This window comes from Hippichthys cyanospilos, chromosome 6, assembly GCF_059441005.1.
Source record: "Hippichthys cyanospilos isolate Australia breed blue-spotted pipefish chromosome 6, RoL_Hcya_1.0, whole genome shotgun sequence".
NCBI lineage: Eukaryota > Metazoa > Chordata > Actinopteri > Syngnathiformes > Syngnathidae > Hippichthys > Hippichthys cyanospilos.
In genome coordinates, this window is record NC_142374.1 from 9,657,049 (window position 1) to 9,681,713 (window position 24,665).

Consider the following 24,665-nt stretch of genomic DNA (forward strand, 5'->3'; position numbering starts at 1 on the left):
TTAAAAATCGAAGCTGCGCAAGCAACAGTTCAGATGATTTGCCGTCTATCGGCCGAACCAGCGAACAACTTCCTGAATCAGTCACGAGGGTTCGAGCGTCATTGCAGAACGACGCACTGAACCGGGCTTCGCTTTGCGGCCGCGCTGATCATTTGGCATACGCTACTGCGCTGCGGCACAATAGTTGAAAAACACCGGTCAATGTGACAAATCGTATATTCGTTCATGCATTCGCATTCATTTCCCCCAATCATAGGAAGTGACATGCGTGTTTGGATGTGACCCCACGGTTGCTCAGTGGGCAAGCTGTGTTCTGCTGTTCTTCAGCAACAAGAGGCTATAATGAGCCGAATATAAATAGTGTGGGTATAGAGAGGAAGCATGTTGAGGGTTTGAGAGCAACATCTGCTTTATGTCTCCCACAGACTCCTGAAGACCATGAGGGAGAAACAGGGATCAAGTCCAAGGAGGCGCGCAAGTACATCTTCAACTGTTTGGATGATATGGCCCAGGTATGTGGCTGCAATATCACAGAGCACAACCCGTGACAGCCTGGACAACTAAACAAATAATATTAATATATCCTGCATTTACATACACCACATGAGTAATGGTGTTATACTGTATCAACACAAATAAGAAGTTTGATTCAGTTTGTCTCACCACAGCGCAAAAAGGTGGACTTAGCACTTACCACTTAACAAAGTGGTATTCTGTGGATTGGTTCTTTTGATTTTCTTTTACTGTTAAAAAGTTGTATCGATAGCATGCATCCATAATTTTAAAGCGGGAGTTGGAAAAAGAAAGGAGAACTCTTTACTTGTGCTCTGCTCTTTATATTGCCAAAAATCTCTTCGGTCATCAGTGGGAATCTGTTTTAATGATCCTGTCTAAAACAGGAAGTTGCAATTAATCTACAAATCCAAGGAGTATTACTGCCATTTAACCAGTCTTTATTTATTGTCACTTTTCCCTGATGGCTGTGAGTCAACTCATTCGTTTGCAGTGGGAAACTTCACATGTAGCCGTGACATTTTGATAGGACATGCCTGACACTGAAATGATAGCGAGTGTTTGTTTGCTCTCGCTTAGTCAAATTCTGCTTTCGCTACCAGATATGACAAAGGGAATGGAAGGCTACAATATTTTTCCCAGGCCCCTTTGCCTTGCCAAGAGTTCTGTCTGATCACCATGCTGCTTCATTCTGCCCTTGATAACGAACAAGCTGGTGAACTCTTTGCTTTGAAATATGCTCATCTTGATGCGCAAGCAGCTGCAGCTTCTGGAAACTGTCCATGTGGGTACATGCAGGTACATAAATGAAGGGGACAATTATGGCTGCCCAGTAGGGGACGCGGCGGCTCCGTGTCCTGTCTGGAATAACGCGCTCTTGGCTAGTGCAAGATTTTATCACCGCCCGGGCTTGTTGAATGTAGAGTTGCCATGCAAACACGTCCGAGCGGCACATAGTTCAATGAGATCAACCTGCACGGGTGTTGATATCCCCTGGCTCATCTCGGCCTCCGACGCTGCGAGATATGTCACCCGTCATCGTCTCACTGTTGCAGCTCGACTCAGTTTACTACGAAAACACAGAGTGGTTCAAGCTGAACAAGCATAATCTGGGCGAAAACTGCTTACTTTGCCCCATCTCGTTACAGTCTCCCATATAAACAAATCGGTATTGCGGACATCTGTCCCTGCGTGTATAATGGATGACATAGCTAAAGGCTCTGAAAGACAGGAAGGCAGCGGATGCCAGAAAGATAATAAGCCTCCTTTCTGTTGTGGGAAATGTGGCAGTATACACAAGCGGGGATTCACCGAATTTTCGCTCAGCAAAATTTTCTTCCAAAAATGGAAAAAAAATTGCCATTCAGTTTTTGCCTGTGAGACGATTACCGTAGTCCCCAAAATATAGGACATGCTTTTTTTCACAAAAATAAAGGCCAAAAATATGGCTGCATCCTAAAAACGGTAACTTAATTTGAATTTTTTTTCGACAACATTTGAGGAAGATTGCATCCGTCAGCCAGATAAGCTGAGTTATGACGCATACTCCGGACTTCCAGGACTTCCAAGCTTTCCGGGGACTATTTGCAAGCTACCAAGGAAAACGGAAAAATCACCAAGTATCAAATGGACATCAATGTAATGGCCTTTTACACTTCTATTGTTAATGTATTAAACATTAATGGCTGCAAATGTCTAATTCATGTGGGCTTCCTATCAAGATACAAAAAGCGACATATGTCAAGTAGAATGATGGAGGTGAAATGACTTACTTAATTACAATACACAGCATAAATAACAACCAGACCCATAGTATGCAGTTTTGTTTTTCATCATTCATCAAGCACTGCGTGTGACTTTAAAATCTGTTCACAAGGTTGATTGACTGTTGTGAGGCTGTGGACAAAAAGTTGTTGTTTTTTTTCGGTTGTTTCGGTTGTCGATTAATTTTTGTTTTTCGGTTTTGGCCAAACGTATTCATTTTGGTGCATCCCTAGTCACAAATATATATCTAATTAAAATAAATCAGACCAAATCTGTATTTTAACTGAAGCAACAGGAACCTTGTTATATGTGGAAGGAAGAACAAAACACCTGGCCCAACTCCAATGCTACAAAATCTCTACAGTTGGTAATTCAACATCGGTTACAACAGCAATAATGTTGGTGAAATTGACAACTAAATCCCTGTCTGCCACTTTAAATGTCATGACTTAATGACACTTTGTGTCTGTCACTATTCCCTTCTTCCTTGGACAAATACGGCAACCAGTGATATGATAAGTATGATCGTTATGCTTTTCCGTATCAATGCAAATTTAAAAAAAAAACAAAAAAAACATATGAAGCCATTGGTAGTGTAGTGGTTCATATTGCTGACTTTTTGACACGGTATCAATTCACACTGATGCTCTATGATGGACGTCTTACTCCTCATGAATTGTATGGCAGTTGGCAAAGATTATGTACTGTGCATTACTGCTCATTTGCAACCACTCTGGAACAGGATCTGCCACAACCTTTGACTGTTCTGGTCTTATAACTGTCAGAGTTGCTACTAATTCCGATTCCGTTGACAAATCATAATGCTTTGCCATGCTTATGTGCTCTCTCTTTGTTAGTGCACTTGTTGCCTTGTTCGTCACTCATTAGCAGATTTTCTATTGCTATAGACTACTGCGTAAAGGTCGGCATACATGCAGGCACGCTTGGCGACACATCTCCTTCGGTGTTATGCGCCCCATCTGGCGGCCCTGTCTTCACTCCTGAGTGGCATTTCGGTGCTCAAGACACAGATGTGGCTCCGTCCAACAGATGTTCACATGCAAGGCGTCCCTCATCCTGCTGGCCTTCCTGGCCATATTTCTCACTTGATTCAAAATAGACCCTATGTGTCTCATTAGTAGGTAGTATTATTTCATGAACAAATTAAATAATGATCTTACTGGAATTGGATACTGGAATCATCATTTGAATGGAATGATGATATTTTACATTTTCCTTGGCTCTGATTGAGTATTATTGACCAACTCTGCATGTACACCGCTCCCAAAGTCATCTGTTCCCCCAGTTAGAGACGACGTGACTATTCCCCACCCCATTCCGCACGTTATTCCTTTATCAATAGAGAGAGGTGTGGTCACAGGCTCTGAATTACATGCATGGGGAAAACGAATTGCATCAGATTTGTGGTGGTGACTGGCAGCGCATCTGATAGCCCCTGAAGCAGGCTTGCAGATAAGCGCTTGTAGCTTTATGAAAGCAGACCTGTTCCTCTGCATGTCACAGTAAACAAGGCTGCCTGTCTGCTCCCAGTGTCCTCACACTGCCTGACAATCTTGTTGGCTTAAACAAAGAGCAGCTATATCATGACCTTGGTGCTTGTTTAAACACAGAGAATGAGGCACAGTAAGTCCAATCTTTTCCACTTTGTTTAGTTGCTTGTTGGCAGCGTGCAAAGGATTGCTAATAAATCATTACCTTCACTTATGAGGCTATGTATTCATTGACAAGGCTTCATATGGTTATGTGTGCAATCTTTTGCAAAGGGAATGTTTTGTTTTTTATTTGGCATAAACATGAATGACGTCAACATAAAAATAAAATAAGCAATGGGAAGTGTTCATAAAATGTTTAGTTCACGGCTGCCTTTAGCTTTTACAAATGGCTAGTATTAAATGAATTGAGAACTAAAGTAGTCAATTACCTTGGATAACTAAGTAAAAGTAAAGTAATCAATTACCTTAGCACTTCAGTACCTAGTTGATATTCGATCGAGTATAATTAACTGCCAGTGATCAATTATTTTGGTTAGTTACGTGCAAAAGTAATCAATTATTTTAGGTACTAAAGTAGCTGATTACATTGGGTACTAACGTAATAGATTATTTTTATATATATATATATATATATATATATATATATATATATATATATATATATATATATATATATATATATATATATATATATATAAAATAAATAAAATAAATAAAATTCAACACAAGAAAACAGATCTGTTTGTGCTTATGGTGGCTCCTATCAACAGAAGATAGGCCAGGTTTTATTCAGATACAAAAATTCTTATCCAAGCGACAAGGAAGATGATTTTGCTGACAACAAACATGCCTTTGCAGATGCATGCAGTGTTTGAGAGCATTTGATAAGCATAAAATGTCCATCGACTTGAGGTTCCAGATGATTTGCATATTGTCATCAAACTAGCAGAATCAATTTGTTGGAGAGATAAGCAGTGTTCCACTCCCGGAAACTTTTTTTTTGGCTGATCTGTGACTACAGGTGCAAAACACAAGACCCAAAGCCCACCTCCAGTTCCCTCCCTGCTAAATCAATGCATGCTTCCCATGTATGTTTATATGTGCGCAGGAATGAGATGCTTGGTCAAGTATTCAGCCACAACCTGACCTGCAAAATTTAAATACAGATGAAGGGTTGTGATGAGTCTAAACATATTCCGCTTTGCTTTGTCATGTCATCTCCTTCTCCGCAGAGTGATGTCTTTTTTTTTTTTTTTTTTACCCTTGTCTCCACTAACCAAACTATGAATGTTAAATTCTTTTTTTTTTTTTTTTTTTTTTTTTTTTTTAAGCATTCACGATTTGACAACCGAGGAACTGTCTAGGATAGATCACAGGCATCAAACTCATTTTAGCCCTCGGGCTGCATGAAGGAAAATCTACTATGAAGCGGGCCAGACTGGTAAAATCATGGCATATATTGTAGCATGACGAAGAAACCACACATTGCTGTGCTAGTGAATTATTCTTCGCATGCCATCACAAAACTCATACAACACTGTCTAAATCAGCAAAGACAAAGCCAACAGGTTCAAAGCATCAAAGGTTCATTGCAACATGACTACTGGGTTAGAGACATGGTCCTTGTGCCTACAACAATACCTTTATTATACCATTGACAATTAGTGTCAATTATCTGTTGACTGTTGCCTAGCGCACCTGCCTGGTCTCAATTCCCTGCGAATCAGGGTTCAACTGTAAATATATTGCTGGAAAGTAAATTAACAAAATAAAGGTACATGAAGTAACATAACTTCCTTTTGGGTCCCCTATGTATCCAAATATAGCAATTTCTCTTAAATTGCATGAGATGAATGGAAATTCACTATCATCATTTTTTAACTAAAAATTAATATACAAATAAACACAATGAATAAACAAATAAATACAATGAAACACTTAATATCCAGGGGAAGGAAAATGCCCCAGTCACTATTTGTAGTTGTAGAACTTTGCAAGGAGCACTGCAAAATGCAAATAATTGAACAAAATAAAATGGTGCTGTCGTGTCTCATTTTGGACCCTGGATGGCACCCACATAATGATATACACGACAGAAGACATTTAAAAGCTCGCATAGTCATAATATCACGTCAAACATGAATGCACCGCTTGTGAATTGCTGATCTGTAAATAAAGTCAATTTAAAAGGAACTACAAGACTGATCATTTATAATACAGCACAGAATAAAGCCAACTGTTTGGTAATGGTTCAGATTGCGAACCCTCGCCCATTGTTAATCTCTTTGGGTCAGTCGAAGGATTTTGCCTGCGCTGAGCAGTAGCGCAACAAAGACACGACGCTAATGCCACGATGAAATGAGAACGTCGGTGTAGTTTTCCACCTTCTGTCATTAAAGCGATCAGCAAGCTTTTTCGGACAAGCGTGGCGACTGGTCACTTTCACTTGTAAGTGGCAGTGCTCATCTGGGCATTGCTTGCAAAAAAAAAGGGGGGGGGGGTTTATGTGCAATGTTTGTTGTCAGGCATGAGGAGTTGTAATTGAGCTAATGGGCATTAGCTGCATCTGACAGTACAGTAGCTCAGGACAATGCGCTTGTTAATGTTTTTTTCTGTTTATTTTCTGGTAATAAAATCAGCGATCAGACAGAACCATGACTGACTATATCCTTAAACTATTTTTTTTGTTATAATGCTTCACGAAATGATCATGCGGCCCGGATTACAGCTCCTCGGGGGCCAGATCCGGCCCACGGGCCGTATGTTTGGCACCTTTGGTCTAGCCAATTCATGTGGCGCTACAAATAACAGTGGAAATGCCACCGAAGTTGTATAGCAAGGCCTCGTGACACCTGATCTGATGAGGGTATTTTTCTAGCATGGGAAAAAAGACGGGGGATATGTTTGCAAAGAAAGTCGACAGAAATCTCCCGCATACACACACGCACGCATGCTTGACTGTGACAGGATTTTGTTGCTTGCAGGTGAACATGACGTCAGATCTGGAGGGGAGCGACTTGCTGGCAGAGAAAGCCGACAGGAGGGAATTCATCGACTTGTTAACCAAGATGCTGACCATCGACGCAGACAAAAGAATAACACCTATCGAAACACTCAACCACCCTTTTGTTACAATGTCTCATCTTCTTGATTTCCCTCACAGCACGCAGTACGAGCCCTTATTGTTCCTATTGATTTAATTGCCTTCTTTAATGCCATAATTGCATTTGCCACTCAACTACTGTATGCTCATTCCCTCTGTGTCTCTGTCACTCTCCAGTGTGAAATCATGCTTCCAGAATATGGAGATCTGTAAGCGGCGTGTCAACATGTATGACACGGTCAACCAGAGCAAGACGCCCTTCATCACCCACGTAGCCCCCAGCACCTCCACTAACCTCACCATGACCTTCAACAACCAGCTTAACACTGTGCACAGCCAGGTGACACTCAGTTTTTTTCATTGTGTCCTTTGTCTGTTGCACATGGAGTAGTATGTGTGCAAAATGATTTTTAGGAATGTTGGAAATGAAGTTCCAATTCCAAGAGAATACTAATCCTGCGTATGTCTCTCAGTGACAACAAATGTGGAAAAAATTAAACATTTTCCTACAGGCAGGAGGTTTCGCATACAGACAAAAGCAGCTGAAGATGCTCTCGTGCATTCGCAGCTAATTGTGAGGTTTACATTGTTTACGTCATGTACTCAATTCCAGTATTGAGTACAGAGTAAATCTCAAGCCCGGGTATGTGCATGTTAACACAGAGCAAACAATTTCTTCACAAGTTGTTGGGCAGTGAAGTGCCTGTGTTTTAGCATTAGGGTGCCCCCTACTGTTGTAAAGTATATTTGACTTTTGTACCACTACCATTGGAAATTACGAATTTATGAATTTGTTATTAGGCCGTGATCAGAAGCTAAGTGTGGCAATCTAGTGAATGTAAAACACTAGGAAAACAACACATTAATGCAATATTTGATCATTTTTGCATGCATCAATAGTTTCTACCCCAAAATAATTTTGTTGATGCATTAACGACACATTAGCAGATGATTTATCTGTATTTTAAGCTTATATAGGGAAAATGGTTTTGAAGTTGTCATTTAGGGCAAAATGACTTCATGGTGATGCTTTCAATGGGAAGTCCCTCATAACCAGCCATTTGCCCTTTTTTATGTGTGCATTTCCTGGCCTACAACCCAGCCTTGTGTATCTATTTGCTTGCAGTTCTGTCTGAAGCCAGGTCCCATGGGACTGGCACAAAGTGCTGATTGCACACACGACAAGCCCCGCTTCCTGCTTATCTTGCATTCTGAAGCTTTAGGGCCTCAAGAATCCCTTTACCCTGGGCTTTGTCTCCTTCCCTCCTATTGTTTCTATCCTCCTGTACCTTCTTCACATCTCTCCATTTTCCCTGGATTGAGCTTGTGGCGCTTTACCTCTTCCGTATGGTGTGGATTTGTAACTGCTGACTTTTGACTTTGCCAGTATTAAGATTTCAGATCATGTTTCTCGTCTTTAATTAATGACATTATACTAGTGCCTTCAGTACACATGCAAGAGCACTTCAATTTTGTTGTGATTTACGCAGATTAAACATCCCTTAATTGTCTTTATAATACACAATTGAATTGCAAAGCAAGGCATCGTCTTTGCCTTTGTTTTTTTTTAAAGCTTCTTTCACACGTTTATAATGACTGTCACAGTCCCACATTGATTATGCTCTCTCCTCTTGTATTCATTGAGCACACTAAAGAGAGCAGATGGAACATGAAAATGCTGGCTATGCATTTTTCTCCACCCATAGCTACTATATTTGATAATGAAATGTCAAAAAACTGATTATGTATTTCAATTTTATACAGCACACAAACTGAGCAAATATTTCTTTTATTCTTGGATATATCCTTGGAGTTCTACTCCACACATCTTGTTTATGCTCAAGACATGCTCGACTTGCATGAGAATGTTACAACGTAGATGAATGACTGTTGGAGGTGAAAAATGATTCTTGTCGGACACATTGATTTGTGGGCTGCGACAGATTTCCTCTCAGCTCATTATAGAAGCTCATTGTCATTTTGTACCATTTTTTAAACAGACGTTTAAACCAATGGGATTCAACACTTGTCCCGCCTAATGTTGCTTTGTTTAAAAAAGACATGCAGCATGGAAAATGGTGGCCTCTTGATTAGACCATGTAGTTTTCTTATAGCTGCACATCTCAATCACTCTATTCTGGTCTGGGAAAACCAAAAGTTCATGCATTACATTAATTCAGTTCAAACATGGTTTGGTGCTCAATTATATCCAATTGTCTTAGTATTTTGTGCATTGCTTGATCATTATTTTGCCAACTTCATTCAGCATCCCAGGTTTATGTTATTTCTGTTGGTTTCCATCAATACCAAGCAATCCACCTTCTCTCGATGGTGTGATTGTGCCCCCTCTGTTCTTTATTGTTTTTCCTACCTTTAAGCAATTCTACCTGTTATCCCCATCAGTGTCGCCCTCTCATTTCTTTCATTTTGGTCACATCATTCCTTTAGGCCACCAACCTGGCTCCCTCCTCCACCAACAATTCCACCCTTTCCTTTCCAAGTCCAGATGTCTCCATACTAAACTACCAATCTGCACTCTACCAGCCCTCCGCTGCCTCAATGGCCGCTGTGGCCCAAAGGAGCATGCCCCTGCAAACGGGAGCTCCGCAGCTCTGCGCTGCCCGGCCCGATCCCTTCCAGCAGGCTCTCATCGTCTGCCCTCCCGGCTTCCAAGGTAAACAGGTCCTAGCAGTCAGAATGCATTAGCGCACAGACAATTGTGGTCAAAGTGAGGCATTTGGAGCTTTTAAAACAAAACCCTACATACAGTATGCACAGCAGTTGCTGTGTAAGTTCAAGTGGCCACTATTAATCTTCAGAGTAGCAATAGTATTAAGACTCCAACCCTTATTAAAAAAAAAAAATTAAAAAAATGCAGTTTTAATCAGCCTTTGTATTCTTCCACCTGCAAAGATGGGCCCTTTCTGGCATTTTCAATTTTTACTGCAATGTTCAGCCAACTGCACTTCTGGCAGGCTTAGGTTTACGCTAGAAACATTAGGCCCATGCTAACTTGGAAAGGCAATTAACACATTTTTGCCCTCACAGTTCAATATCTCCCAGAACAAATATTGCTTTGGGGCAATGACTTTTATTGTCCTTTGATTCCTAATCTTTGAAATAGACTTATTTGTGCTCAATGAATTTTAATTATAAGATTTATTATGAGTTGCTAAATATACACATTATTTGTATTATAATGTTTGTGTTATGCTCCTTCACAGGACTGCAGGCATCGCCTTCCAAGCACAACAGTTATTCCATGCGGATGGAAAATGCTGTTCCCATAGTGACACAGGCCCCCGGCCCCCAGCCTCTGCAGATCCAACCAGGCCTCCTCACTCAGGTACAGCAAGCATTCTGTTGTGATTTATACTAATGCAGTATATACTATTTGTGCAGAATTGGACCATTCCACCTGCAGAAAGTTAAAATAGAAGAATGTATTTTTTACATTTTAACATCAACGTCTGCACTTCCTACAACACTTTTTGTAAAACCTTTCCCCCCCCATCTTTGTTTTCTCCAATCATTCTCAAGAACAGTTAGTGGTCACTGATTTTGAACCTCACACAGGTCAGATCTTTTTTAGTTTGTTCCAAAGGTGTTTAAAAAGGATGAAGAAAAACTCTTTAATGCCAGACTTCTTCCATCATGCCTCTGTGGGCCTCTATGATGCTGAAATAGTTCAATATTGTTTTTGTTATAGTGCAAATCAAATAAAGCGCTTGACTGCTGCGCATATTTATAAAAATGAATCTCGGCATCCGGTGTTTGGAAGTCATCACAAAGAAATGGAAAATACATGTCGATAGAGGCTGGAAATGTTCCTGATCTGGCCGCTGCTTGCGTTTTTTTCCCCCCTTCTTTTTGTTTTTAAGTGCATTTAGGTTAAGCACTTGCGTGCATTACTTCCAGTCTCACCCGATGTGCTCTCCTATGCTTTGATGCACACAGGGCAAGATCCTTACACAGAGAGAAGGCCATCACTATAGCCCGTTCTGCACAGTGGTGACTTTTAGCTGTTGATGTAATGTTACCGGGAGTAAGAGTGCACCACTTTCTCCGGGCGCACATGCAACGTCGACCACTTCCATCACCGATCCACCTTTTTCCCTATGGAAATTTCAGGAAGGCTTTAAATATCTCTGAGAATCCCGGGAGTTTGAAGCACTCCCTTATCTTCAGCTAATCATGCAATAGGCAGGCGGGCATACTGGCGACAAAGCCCTTGAGTGTGTGTATGTGTGTGAGAGCATGCCTGTGTTTCTATGGTGGCTTAATCTGTCAGATACCAAATGGTGATTAGCTGCAGGGCTGCTTCCGAATCAGCCTCTCGGAATTAGAGGCCTCTGAGGACCTCAAGAGGTTAGAGGAAGCTGGAATTAGGCCCCCTAAGACCAGGTAATTCATAGATTCAACAAATTCTTGAATACATAATGAATCTACGAAGGGTAAAATAAAATGTCTTAAGAAGGCAGGAAATGGTAAATTGCATCTATCGGTGCTTCAACTGCGTATCCCCACGCTGCTTGTCTGCACCCACAGTATAGTCTTTGTCTTTGTACGCATGTTAAATAAAGGCACAAGGTTGTCATTAACATAAGCAGGTGGTTCATATGGACCAGCATGCAGCACACCTAATAAGTGCCTGTGCCTGTGTGTGTTTCTCTGTATTTATTCCTACTCTGTGGAAGGGCTTGCTGGCTTGGTTTGATTAGTGGTGGCTTGCCTTCTCCCCACCTGTGCCTCAGCCCACACCTCAATGTTGTCCACTATGCTCACATCTGTAGAGTGTATGGACCAATATTCATGGGTGTGCGCAGAGAAGAAGCCTCCAAAGCAGCGAGGCAAGTAAATCAACGAAACCTTTATCTGGTGCAGGAATGCAGAAAATGTGGAAACAATCAGGGAGTGAGAGCTGTGGCTTTCAGAGCCCCGAGGTGACAAAGGGTTTTCACCCAGGGAGTGTTTGGCTGAGGTGGGAGGCGGTGGGTTGCTGATAGTGCTGGTGGGCTCTGTGAGTAGAAAAAAAAGGGCCTCTTAACTGGGTTACCATTCCAGGGCAGACAGGCTGCTTTACAGAACACGCCTGGTGAGAGGCATGTACAGCGCCAACAGTGAGCAAGAGGAAAATAAGGAGCGGCAGATGGATGGCTGTATTAGCATGTCATAATGGCATGTTGATAAAGGGCTTGAGATGTAAAGGCCATCTTGAATGCCAGAATGTTCCGTTAGAAATCACTGAGGAGAAAGGCACCCCATGCATCCGGAGACTGTGCCATAGGAAACAGCCTCATCCAAATGCCCTAGAGTATAAATAGATGAAAAAGTCCAGGCTGATCATTTTTAATTTTCGATGTAATAGGGACATGTGTACAGAATTGCTGCTCTTATTTTCTCTTTTCTCACTCTTCCTTTCACATTGTTTAAATGTGCTCATGCTTGTAAATAGACGTGCAAGTGGCATTGCATGAACAGTTCATTAGACCTGACTTTAAAGTGCTAATCAATAGAACTGTATAAAAGTATTGTATTACACAGAGGATCACACAAACATGCTCAGGCAGGCAGACATACACGCACGCATGCAGAAATTTTAGAGCAATGCCTGCCTTACCGACACAGAGTACAAACCCTAATTTCAGTGAAGATGGGACATTGTGTATAACGTAAAGAAGAGCATTTACAAAACGTTTATATTTTTTTTATTTTAGGCTCATCAAACTACAGCGCACTTTTCCACTTTATGTCTGTCCATCTTAGATGAGTTTGGGCCCTAAAATGCTAGTGGGTCATGTTTTAACTGGTATTTGTAGAGTGACAAACTGACAATGCCTTTCTGAAGTGTTCCTGAACCCACATGGCAATATTCTTAATCCTAATCATGACACTCAACTGTTTAAAGTGGACCTGCTCACCTGTGGAATGTTGCAAACAGGTGTTTTGTGAACGTTTCTCAACTTTCATTCTTTTTTTGCAACCGTGTTCCAGCTTGTTTGGAATTTTTTGCAGGCATCAAATTTGAAACGAGAGAATATTCGTAAATAAATTAATAATTGTCGTTGGTCTGTTCAGCCATTGCATTAATTTCATTTGTAGTTTATTCAATTGAATTATTTTAAGGAAAATCATTGTTTTGTTGCTATTTACATTTTCCACAATGTCTTGACCAAAGTCAAGTTTACAATAATGAATAATTCACATGTACACACAGATGAAACTAGCAAATGTGATTTGTGAGGCCTTACCTTTCAGAGGTAATTTTTGTAGCCTTACTATCCCCTCGCTGGGAGACTTCCATTTATCACACCTATAAAACTACCGTAATCACCCAAACATATCATATATTCATGTTTTATCATAAACTTTCCACAATAGATGAATGTGTCTCCCTTTATTGTCTCTTTAATCCCCACTTTCCATTTTATCCCCATCTGTTTTATTCCCTATTGGGTCTCGTCCTACCTCAGCAGGCTTGGCCCAGTGGCACTCAACAGATCCTGCTGCCTCCAGCCTGGCAGCAACTCACTCACACCTCAGTTCAGCATGCCACCGTTATCCCTGACTCCATGAGCGGCACACAGCCTCTCCCCAACTGGAGGTAAATAACACCAATTGCTCAATACATAGGTAGATTTACAAGTTTTACATGTTAATACACTCAAATTGTGCTATATTTGTGGTTTCTAAAGAGCACGCTGGTTACATGGGGCTATCGAAGCTCATTTCTTCCCGACTCTGCGCTAGGCATTCCTTCATTACGTCACATCACATGCAGATCAATGGTTGTGTACGATTAGTGTTGTCAGGAGCTTCGAAAATAGATTTTTCATCTTTTTTTAACCCTAGCTGTGGCGCCGAGCAAACATGCTTTTGGCTGCCCGACATACCTGTACGTAGCAGTCAACATTTTTGACAACCGTTTCTCTTTCAGTAGCATTTGACAATATCTCCAAAATTCCATTTGAATACATCTAGAATGGTAAGGCAATTTAGAATTCAAACAGAGACACAGGTCATCAGTTCAGAGCAATAATGGACACAATCATGTTTATGGATGTTAAAGGTCCAAAGATAAAAGAAGAAAATGGAAAAGTGATTGAGTTGTCAGTATATCCCAGACAGCCTGCCCTTTACAATAACCACAACACTAGTGCAGATTCACCTCAGGGAGATGAACAAGATGAACATGAAGAGATGCTACGTACAGTATGTCTGTCAGTGAGAGTCCTTGACAAATGGATAGACTGAAGCGACAAGCCAATCAACAGGCAGAGAAGCTGGATGCCAGTTTATAATGCGCAGAGTTGCAGTGGACTTGTATGTTTAGACTCATTCTCAACTGTCCACCTGTGACGTTCCCCCCAATCCACCGCCTTCTCTACTGTCTGGTTTCTCCCTCCCCTCCTGAGTAGCTCTGTGGTCTACAGAGAGACAATCAGGAAAGTGTCGCACTTCCTCTGCAGAGCTATCACTCCGCAGCTGGTGTCAGCTCCTCTGCCCTCCCTCTTTGCTCTGAACCTCACTTATTCTCTCTAATCATCTTGTCTTCTTTTTTTAAAAAGTTGCTACTGACACCTGCTGGCCCATGAGGGGGAAACATATCTGTGTCCTATCGGTTCTCTCCTTTCAACATTGTTGCGTGCATGCTTTATTTTGACTGCAGGAATTCCCACCCTCATGGTAGCCATTACAACCCCATCATGCAGCAGCCAGCCTTGTTGGCCGGCCACGTCACTCTTCCATCCAACCAGACGCTCAATGTTGGAGTGGCACATGTTATGAGGCAACCCTCGTCCAACAATAACTCCTCTTCCAAAAAGAACAAGCAGCATCAGAATTCTGCCAGGTGGGTGGTAATAACAATTGCATTGGCCGAGCTACAGCACACACCTCTGCATCACAGTTTGGCTGTATTAGAAATGCTATTTTGACAAAATCAAACAACATTATGGTGGTAAGCATTATGCATGTAGGATTTCCAATTGCATTACCGTTTTATTTGCCACACATACCTGTACATCTAAAAAAATGAACTTCATGGAAAATGTTATTTATTTCAGTGCTCAAATTTTTCAAATGTAATACAGATATATGACACAACAAGCAAAATATTACATTTTTTTTCGCTAATAAATAATTTTGATGAGTACAGCTTACCGTACATATCTTAAAACCTAAAATACACCATCTTGCATAAGATAATAAACAATCAAAATGATTTTGAATGAAAAAAATTGATAGGAATCAGCCTTCTCAAAAGTATTTTTCCTATGTGTTTGACGATTCTATTTGATGTCTGAGTTTCACATGTTTTTAATTTAACTCTTGTGAGTTGACTTATTAAATTCCACGCTACTACAATTTACTGATATTCACTTCTACATATTTAATGTACTTCCAAAGCATTAGTGCAAATCTACGTTAGCTTGTATCTACAGTATATCGCTTGAATCAAGCAAAAACCTTATTATTTCACAATTTGGCAAATGTCATATTTTTTCAAAAATCTATACGACCGGTCCTATTTTTTAGTGTTTTTCCATACGAAAATAACTGCTGTAGGAAGTCAACAAAGCTAGTGGTGGTCTAAGACCTTAGTACAGGACTGCAATGAGAAGTAAAACGTGATGTCTCATGTATTGAATTCTTTTGATTCTTTCTACCTCAAAGGAACACTTCAGCCTACGAAGTGTCCTCCACGCAGGCAGTACTGTCGCCACAGCGTTCCAAGAGGGTGAAAGAGAACACTCCCCCACGATGCGCTGTGCTCCAGAGCAGCTCAGCCTCCGTTTGCCCTCCCCCGCAGGGCTGCGGGGGAAACGGCTGGGGGACTATTGAGGCCGAGCAGGCTTCCAGCACCACCCGCAGCCATCCACACCAGCAGCCCGTCCCCAGACAGACCATCATCATCCCTGACACGCCCAGCCCTGCGGTCAGCATCATCACCATCAGTAGTGACACAGATGAGGAAGATGACCACAAACAAAGCAATGGGTCAGTTATGTCTTTTGGAAGATGTATATGAAAATTGTTATGATTGTTTTTTTTCTTTTTGCTGCTAGTGCTGTTATCTAAAATTGGAAATAGTTGAGTGTCGAGAAAACTTGAGAATGTTTCACTATACGCAATATACCGTTTACAAATTTGAGCTATCTTTTGAAAAATAGCTGTTCTAATTAAGCTACATTTTGTTTTATTGGTCCAGTATGATGTAATGAGTTTAAACAATTTAGATTTTGTTAGTCTGGTATAATACGGAAATTCTCGATGACGCGTTGGTGTTCTTGTTTTGAAATTACATGCTGCAAACCCTGGAAAGAAAAAAAACAGCTCTGAGTAAAATGCAGTGCTGTTCTCCAACTACTGCAAACCACATTGTGGATTGTATTGTTAAATAAATTATTCCCAGACAGTGCCAATCATGCCAAATTCTTATTGCGTCTTTGAGAATGTTTTCTTTTTTTCCATTATGAAGCTTAAGGTGAGCTGAGTACGAAAATCTCACATTAGTTTACATATACTGTATTATATACCCTTTAGTACAGGAGTGTCCAACCCTGCTCTTCAAGGTCCGCTATTCTGCATGTTTTTGTTATTTCCGTCCTGCAACGCACCTGATTTATATAATCATCAGGCCTCCGCTGAGCTTGATGGTGAGTCGCTCATTTGAATCAGGTGTTGGGAGGACGGACACATCAAAAACATGCAGTATAGCGGCCCTCGAGAACGGGGTTTGGACACCCATGCTCAAGTGTTTCAGCTCACTGCATTTCTCACTTGGAACATTCGAGCAGTAAAACTTTCTGTCCCATTTTCTCCAGGTCATCCTCAAAGCAAAGGAAGAATGTGATCAGCTGTGTGACTGTCCATGATTCACCTGACACTGACTGTTCCACCAACAACAGCCCTTACACTGTGGAGTCTAGACACGCCAATAACAACAACAATAACACCTTTGACACAAAGACCACAATCGTGGACAACTACAACAATGGCAACCCACGCACAATCATCATCCCCCCTCTTAAAAGTCAGACCAGCGAGGTTGTGAATGAGTGTGAACGCTTGATGCCAGGTAAGAAATCACATCACATTGAGACAGTTTCTTGCTTCTCTGACGATTTTGAGGGAGCTAGTCCCTTTGACATACGTTTTCGTCCCCTTCTGTGCAGATACAATGAATCATCAGAATTCCGCTTACAAGTTCAAATCCTCCAATGGAGTAGTTTCGAGCAACACTCACATCCCAGGTGGTGTGACTGCATCGTACCGACAGCAGCGCTCAGGGCCACACCCCCTCCAGCAGCAGCCTCTTAATCTCAGCCAGGTATAACGACACATAAAACCACACTGCTGTCTGTATATGCGCACATCTGTGATCTGAACTGATTTTATGGTATAGATTGCACACAAACTACACTAGTTGATTAAGCTTAGAAAAGCCATCTACCATTTTTTCAGATACATTGTATCATTGTGGCAGTTCAAAAGATTGATAAACGACAAAAAAGTGGCTTCATTCATGTATTTTCTTGTAACCATTTACCTGTTGTATTTTAGGCCAGTCCCATGTGTTGGCTGCAACCTTTAATTTTGATCTTTTGGGATGAATGTTGCTGCTTTGGCCAAGTAGTTATGAACAATAAACTTTGTCCATCATGTCCATCTCAGACGTATTCATATTTAGGGTTCTTCTCAAGTTTGGCTTGGCAAACAACTTTCCTATGGCTTGCTGCGTTAGTATACTTGTTGCTAGTGTTAGCTGTTGCTGCAGTCACAGCAGGGTGCTTTGTATTTATGTGGTAGGCTAAACCTAAGCTGCTTCTATGGTAAGCAAGCACTTTCTTACAAAGAATGCATATCACTTACCTTTACCATTCAAGGTACAGACAACTCTCACATACTCTTCCATTTCACGTCTTCTGCTCCTGACTTTGCCCTCCGATCCTCAACAGGAGCCTATCGGATTATGCCAAACACAATCTACAAGACTTTGTAGTCCAACCACCGACATCTCAAGCACAAGAAACCAGATGCATAGAAACAGATCTAAACAGAGCATACTGAAAACAAAAAGTTAGAGAATAAACACTGGATTAACGCAGTTTAAAAATAATTCTTTTTTTTTTTTTTGCCTCTTACACTGGATGATTTGAAGCTGAAAAGAGAAAAAGACACAACCTTGTTATTTTGTCATCTTTCATCCTCCTCTCCAGGCCCAGCAGCACATGGTAGCAGACCGAAGCGGAGGTCATCGCCGCCAGCAGGCCTACATCGCCCCCACCATAGCCACTCAGGCTCCATACTCCTTCCATCACAACAGTCCCTCCCACACGGGCAACGTGCACCCGCACTTGGCTGCCACGCACCTCTCCAGCCAGCCTCACCTCTACACCTACACGGCCCCCGCCGCTCTGGGCTCCAGCGGCGCAGTGGCTCACCTGGTGGCGTCGCAGGGCTCGGCACGCCACGCGGTCCAGCATGGGAGCTATCCGCCAAGCATTGTCCACCAAGGTCCAGTCAGCATGGGCCACCGTGTACTGCCCTCACCCACCCTGCACCACAGCCAGTACCAGACCCAGTTTGCCCACCAGGCCTACATCAGCGCCTCACCTGCTTCCACTGTCTACACTGGATATCCACTGAGCCCTACTAAGGTCAACCAGTACCCTTACCTCTAGAGAAGACACTGGAGAGGCTGACCTGGCACTGCTGCTTTCACACACCAAACACCCCTCAGTCCCCTCCACACCCTGCATACCCTCAACCTCACTTGTGAACAGAGACAGAGGACTTAACAATCCTCATCCAACTGCCCCATATGACTTGAAGACATGATGGAGAAAAAGAAGAAAAAATAAATCACAGTTGTTCTCTAAGGGAAGTCCGGTGTTAGAATAGAGCGTTACATTTCAAGGTGATTTGTTTGGATTGTTTTTCTCTGAAAAGGGCCAGCTTAGCTGTTGTTTTTTGTTTTGTTTTTAATAATGATTATTTGTGTCTGCTTTACTTTATGTGGAAAGTAAGATCTAATTAGTGTTATAGGGATGTTTTGGGACAATACAGGATTTCAGTTTAATTGTTCTTTTATTTGCCCATCTTAACTGTGGGAAGGGACTGCTGAACAGGGGTTACAGACTGGAAGTTTGGAATCCCAACATAATTGGGTGAAGGTGAAATACGGAAACCTGCTGCTCTTCAAAGAAAAAAAATGATGGCCTTGAACTGTCTTAATATTTCCATACATTTGGTGTCGAGCGAAAAGAGAGGAAACTCCCTCCACTCCACCTTCTCAAGCCCGGAGGCTCCTGGAAATATAACCAACAAAAGACAAGAAACTTTTCTAATGTATTTATAGATACTTTCCTTTGTGATTCTCAAAACTTCAGTTTTAGCTATAGGCGTCTTAGCTGGGCCCCATTCACAGAATGTAGCAGTCTGTACCCATTTGTTTCTCGAGGTTTCAAGAAACTTTCTTTCCTCAAACCAATAGATTAATTTGTTCCTCTTTTATAATTGATTGCACAAAGTGGTTATAACAACGTAGGCATGTACAATGTGATTTTGTACACTCTCAGATTGTGTGTGTGTGTGTGTGCATGGGCGTCTGTGTGCGTCCGTGTGTGTGTGTGCTACTGTCAGCCATTTGTCTAGTCCACCTCCTTTAGGTTTTGTTCCCTCGTAGTGCCTTACAGATGTAATAACACAGTTTACTCCGCTTGAAAAGCCACACAGCACCAAGTGTAGTGTTGCCCTGCTTTGATAGGCTTGTGATGGGACACACTAGCTCTTTTCCAGGTGTAGGCTTTGCTCCCAATGCTTCTACGCGGTCCTGAATGACAACTTTAGATGAGGATGATTCATGTCGTGAGGTTGACGAAGCTGAGCTCTTTTATTATGTGTGCATGAGATAACTTGCCAGAGGTACTTACCAAAGTCATTACTATTCGTGATGATTTGTCTTCCAGAGTTGCTCTGGATTTAAATGCAAATAGTGTGTAGATGTGACAACGTGTTCTCAAAAGAATTTGTTTGTTAAGAATCAAAAATCTCCGACAAGTACTTCACTGTAATTGTATTTTTTTTTTTTTTTTTTTTACATTGTACATTTATTTTATTTGTTGCTCTTAACCCTGCTCTGGCCAACCAAATTTTGCGTTTAAATGATTAGATTTTTTGTTGAATGAGTACCTTCTTGCTGGAAATGGCACAAGACTGTGACAAAAGAAAATTTGTCATCAATTTAAAATGTGTTTTTTAGATTTGGAATCGTTCCAAACAATTCTGAAGAATCACATCTTTATTACTTTACCACAGAAGAGTGGTACACTTACATTATCAAAAAATATAATAATTGTAATGAGCTTGGGGGTTATGGTGGAAGAGTGGTTAGCTTGGCCGCCTCACAGTGCAGAGGCCGTGCCTTCACTTCTGGCTCTGGCCTTCCTGTGTGGCGTTTCATGTTCCACCCGTGCCTGGGTGGGTTTTTTCTGGGTACTTTAGTTTCCTCCCACATTCCAAAAACATGCATTGGACATTTTAAAAATTTCCTTAGATGTGTTTGTGTGTGTGAATGGTTGGTTGTCTTTCGGGGAACTGGCAACCGGTTCAGGATGTACCCAGCTTCCTGCCCAAAGGCAGCTAAGATTGGCTCCAGCACGCCCACGGTCCTTGTGAGGTTAAGCGGTCGAGATAATTCTAATGTTATCAGCTATAAATATCAAACATTGGATATGTTTTGTGTTGTTGTTGTTGATGATGATGATATTGTGTTGTTTATGCCCTAGGTGCATTTTTAATCATTAATTTATTAATAATTATGAACCATTACCAGTGATGTGATTGATTTTTAAACTAGATTTCTATTTTGTGTGTTTGCAATTTTCATCAACTCACTCATTTTACTCACTCTTGTGTTATTTCCAGCCAAAAGATTTCCACTCAATGTGCCACTGCTGTGGCAAGATGTAGTTTGTAGTGTTTGTCTGTAGCGATACATGTCATTTTTCCGGAATGCATCGCTGCAAGGGATTAATACTCTGCATCACCTTTTTGTAAATCTTCATCGGAACATGGTCTCTGTGGCACCCAAAATGTGTATAATTCTTTGAATTCACTGTTTATACCAAACACCAGAGGCCGCTCTGGGTTTTTAAAGGTATTCCGAGAGGGGCCTGTCAGAAAGTGAGTGTGCCACGGTTGAGGGGCGGCCGGATTGTGCAGAGTGGGAGATAACAGCCAAGACATGAAGTATGGAAGGCTACTGCATAGACGCGAGTGAAGGGTTGGGGGGGCGGGGGTTGCTGGTTGTAAAGCACCAATTCTAGATAGAAAGTGAAGGCAACTCTGTCTTTGGAATGGTGCATTGGTAACAAGTTGGCACTGAGCAGGTTGATAGTTACACTGAGGCCAAGAGGTTGGGAAGAGGCTTTTTCTGATTGTCCAAGTTTAAAGCTTGATGAATACTTTTAGTGCTGCCAAATAACATTTTCAAGCAAGATCATAGGACAGCATGGCAACAGGAAGGGTGGCATACACCTGCAAGGGGAAATTTGAAACAACCTTTGTTTAAAGCTGGTCCGCCACTAAGCCAAATGGGATCGACCCATAGAGAATCAATAGGGCTGTCGCTTGTATTTGCTGCTTTCTTTAACTAAAAATTCTCATAGCTGACAATAGATAGAGTCCACAGTGGCCACATGAGAACTCTTGTTGATTTAATAAAAGCCTTCCCTCCTCCTCCATGCCATAGTACTGATATTTGAAGTGTGTGTGTGTTTTTAATTTAACAATATTAGATTTTTTTGTTTTACGTGGTTGTACATGTGTTTATTTTGATTGGAGATTGTTGCAATAATTCTTGTGGATGTTCTCTCGGAATGTGCGTATTTCATTTATCTGGTTTGCCCATTTCTACTGTGTTTAGTATGCAGTGGAGATGAGAACAATTGTCTCACTAATCCATAGGACCCTATCTGTAATATTTGTAAATTGAGGGCCACTGATAGGGTCAAAGGTAAACTTTTGTTTAAAGAACCTTTTATTTGTCATCCTGGTACTTGCTTCCTCTATACTACTCCGTTAGTTCCAGCACGCCAACAGTGTTGCTGGTCAACCATTTGTTAATGTTACGCTATTCTCTGTTGGTTGTAATGTCTACTTATGGCAATGTTTCTTTTCTAGAGCACGCATGCAGACGTGAGTTCCATTGAAATTGTTATGATACAGACTACTGAAACATTCCATTGCTTGCGGGAATTTAGCATTCGATATTCTAGACTGCTGTTTTTCTCCAGCCTTCCACCTCCAGTACCCCTCCTAACGTCCCTTAATTTCACTGTTAAGATCTTTTTCTCTCACCAAAGAGATCACATTGACTATGTGCAAGCACAGCCACTGCAAAACACTCATTCTCTGTCTTGCAACGGCGCTGATTTCATGTTGAAATGCTTTAAAAGTGTGTTCATGGACATTTCAACTGCCCCCCAACCAATGTGCTGAAAGCTACAATATCCACTATGTATCAGCATAGACATAACTTCAACAGTGATTTGTTGTTGTTTTTTTTTTAATTCCCCTTCTTCTTGCCCCCCAATATATGAATTAAATTAATAGTTTCACCTCCAAATGAGCTCATTTGCCGAATTTTGTACAAACCATATTATGGAATAATAATCGGTTAATTGAAAGAAACAAAAAAGACAGAACCAACAATACCTTTAAAATCATGCATAACATGAATGTGTCTCATTGAAATCCAAAATAGCTTGGATATTCGTGGCTGTTTTGCATTAATTATACGACTAATCTCAAGCAACAGCACATTTGTGAGCTATTTGCAATATCACTGTCCTTGTGATTAGAGGTTCTATATTTTCTCATGTCGAGCTTAGACATTGTGGAAAAAACTTTGTGTAGGATGCTGTTATCGATCATTTTGTCTCAGAAAAACGTTTTTTTTGTATTATTATAAAAGAAGGTGGGGGTCAAATACGTGAACATCGATGTGGTTTGAGTGACTTCAAAGTTACCAAAATGTGCTTGAGTAAAGTGAAATGTAAAATGTTCATAGTGTTGCTTTGTTAGTACTGCCTTCAAAATAACCAACCATTCCTCCAAAGCTTTTTAAGTGTCACTTTAATTAGAGGCAGTATTTTCTTTTAACATTAGCATACTCCCATTTAATTTAGCAGAAGGTCTGCACAGATTTGGTGAAGCACTGAGAAACATTCCAGTGGAGATGACATTATGTAACACAATTTACATGATCATTTGGGATAAATTGGGATAAATTGGAAATCATGTCATTTTAAGCCCTTCTAATGGCTAATGTATTTTTTTTAATACGGGGGAGGGAATCATGTGATTTCAATGTGAGAAATAACCAAAAGTAAATCAGATTAGTTCCATCGTAAATTTTCTAATACAGTACCATTCAAAATAGTGTTAACTGTCAGAATAGCCCCAATATTTGTAAATTGTAGATTGTGCCGGTTGATTGTAATTTGCGATTTAGAAATTATATATTATAGATTCCAATCTACTTTTAAAAATATGTTAACTCCTTCAAAAACATTCATCATAGATATTTCGTTTAAATAGAAAACCACCAAAGTGAATTTTTAAGTGGAATTTTTCTGTTCATGCTCCTTAAATATCCAATTGAAGGTAATCTTACAGTGACGTTACATGAGAAAATTATTTAAAAAAAAAAAAACACAACAACAGCTGTGTCACACAATACTTTGTAAAGTATAAATAACAATATTAATATAAATTTTGTCCATTAATCAAAATAATTATGTTTGGAAGCTCAAGTGTGCTCATGTGTGATATATAAGTATTTCCTTGTACTCTTTTTTTTTTTTTTTATTGTTGTTTTTATTTGTTTATTGGGTTATGCTGTCTCATTATTTTTCATTATTATTATTATTATTTGTTGATGTAGTGTTCAATGGTTGCCCTGCTCTCTAGCCTGTTCTAATTATGTTATTAGAATGGATACTTTACTGGCTTTATAGAATGTTTAGATGGAATATATTGACAAAAAGAAGGATTAATTAAAAACACCCTAACCAGTTGCTACTAAGCGCTTGTGTTCCTATTATGACCTTGTGTGCTTCTGTTAATCATTTTCGTTGTAGAAAAATGGAGTGAATTTCTATTAGGCTATGGGAAACTAATTGTTTTGTCATGAATTGACTGGAACATTCTAGACAAGCAGCTTGATCAAATAGAAGACTAGGCAATTGTCCTCTTTACTAACAGTAGGGTAAGAGGGAGTGCGGAATCTGGTAAACTATGTTATAGCTTGTTATTCACTGTTACTTTTGATCATTTTTTCGGTCTCCGAGGTGAATCGAGTTAATGACAATTTGTATGCTCACATATGCATATTGTATATGTGTAGAAATGTAATCACACTTTGTCTTGGATTTACAATAAACTGGTAAGTCACATGAGGTTGTTGCCTTTGCTTTATAATTCTGTGTCCCCTATTAGCTCAGTTATATCTCTATCTATCTATCTATCTATCTATCTATCTATCTATCTATCTATCTATCTATCTATCTATCTATCTATCTATCTATCTATCTATCTATCTATCTATCTATCTATCTATCTATCTATCTATCTATCTATACAGTGTATATATCTATATATATGTATGTATGTGTTGGCCTTTGCTGTCTATCAGGCAGAACTCTGCTTCTCCACCCCGCTTGTAACACCTTTCCACCTTGTGCCATACCTCCGCCTGGAAC

General features: G+C 40.6%; 1 protein-coding gene across 3 annotated transcripts in view; it reads left to right on the forward strand.

Annotated features, from left to right (window-relative positions):
* The window catches only part of hipk2 (homeodomain interacting protein kinase 2), an 81,600-nt gene extending 57,241 nt beyond the window's left edge, over positions 1-24,359 (forward strand). For 2 of the 3 annotated variants that reach the window (XM_088416994.1, XM_088416995.1), the window contains exons 5-15: positions 426-512; positions 6,776-6,960; positions 7,072-7,234; positions 9,343-9,568; positions 10,119-10,240; positions 13,371-13,498; positions 14,564-14,746; positions 15,571-15,894; positions 16,722-16,975; positions 17,073-17,227; positions 18,117-24,359. In XM_088416994.1, the coding sequence (XP_088273120.1) occupies positions 426-512; positions 6,776-6,960; positions 7,072-7,234; positions 9,343-9,568; positions 10,119-10,240; positions 13,371-13,498; positions 14,564-14,746; positions 15,571-15,894; positions 16,722-16,975; positions 17,073-17,227; positions 18,117-18,581 (2,292 nt within the window). In that variant the 3' untranslated portion in view covers positions 18,582-24,359. The remainder of the gene's footprint in view (positions 1-425; positions 513-6,775; positions 6,961-7,071; positions 7,235-9,342; positions 9,569-10,118; positions 10,241-13,370; positions 13,499-14,563; positions 14,747-15,570; positions 15,895-16,721; positions 16,976-17,072; positions 17,228-18,116) is intronic. The other variant, XM_088416996.1, reaches the window with a different exon arrangement.
* The last annotated feature ends 306 nt before the right edge of the window (positions 24,360-24,665 follow it).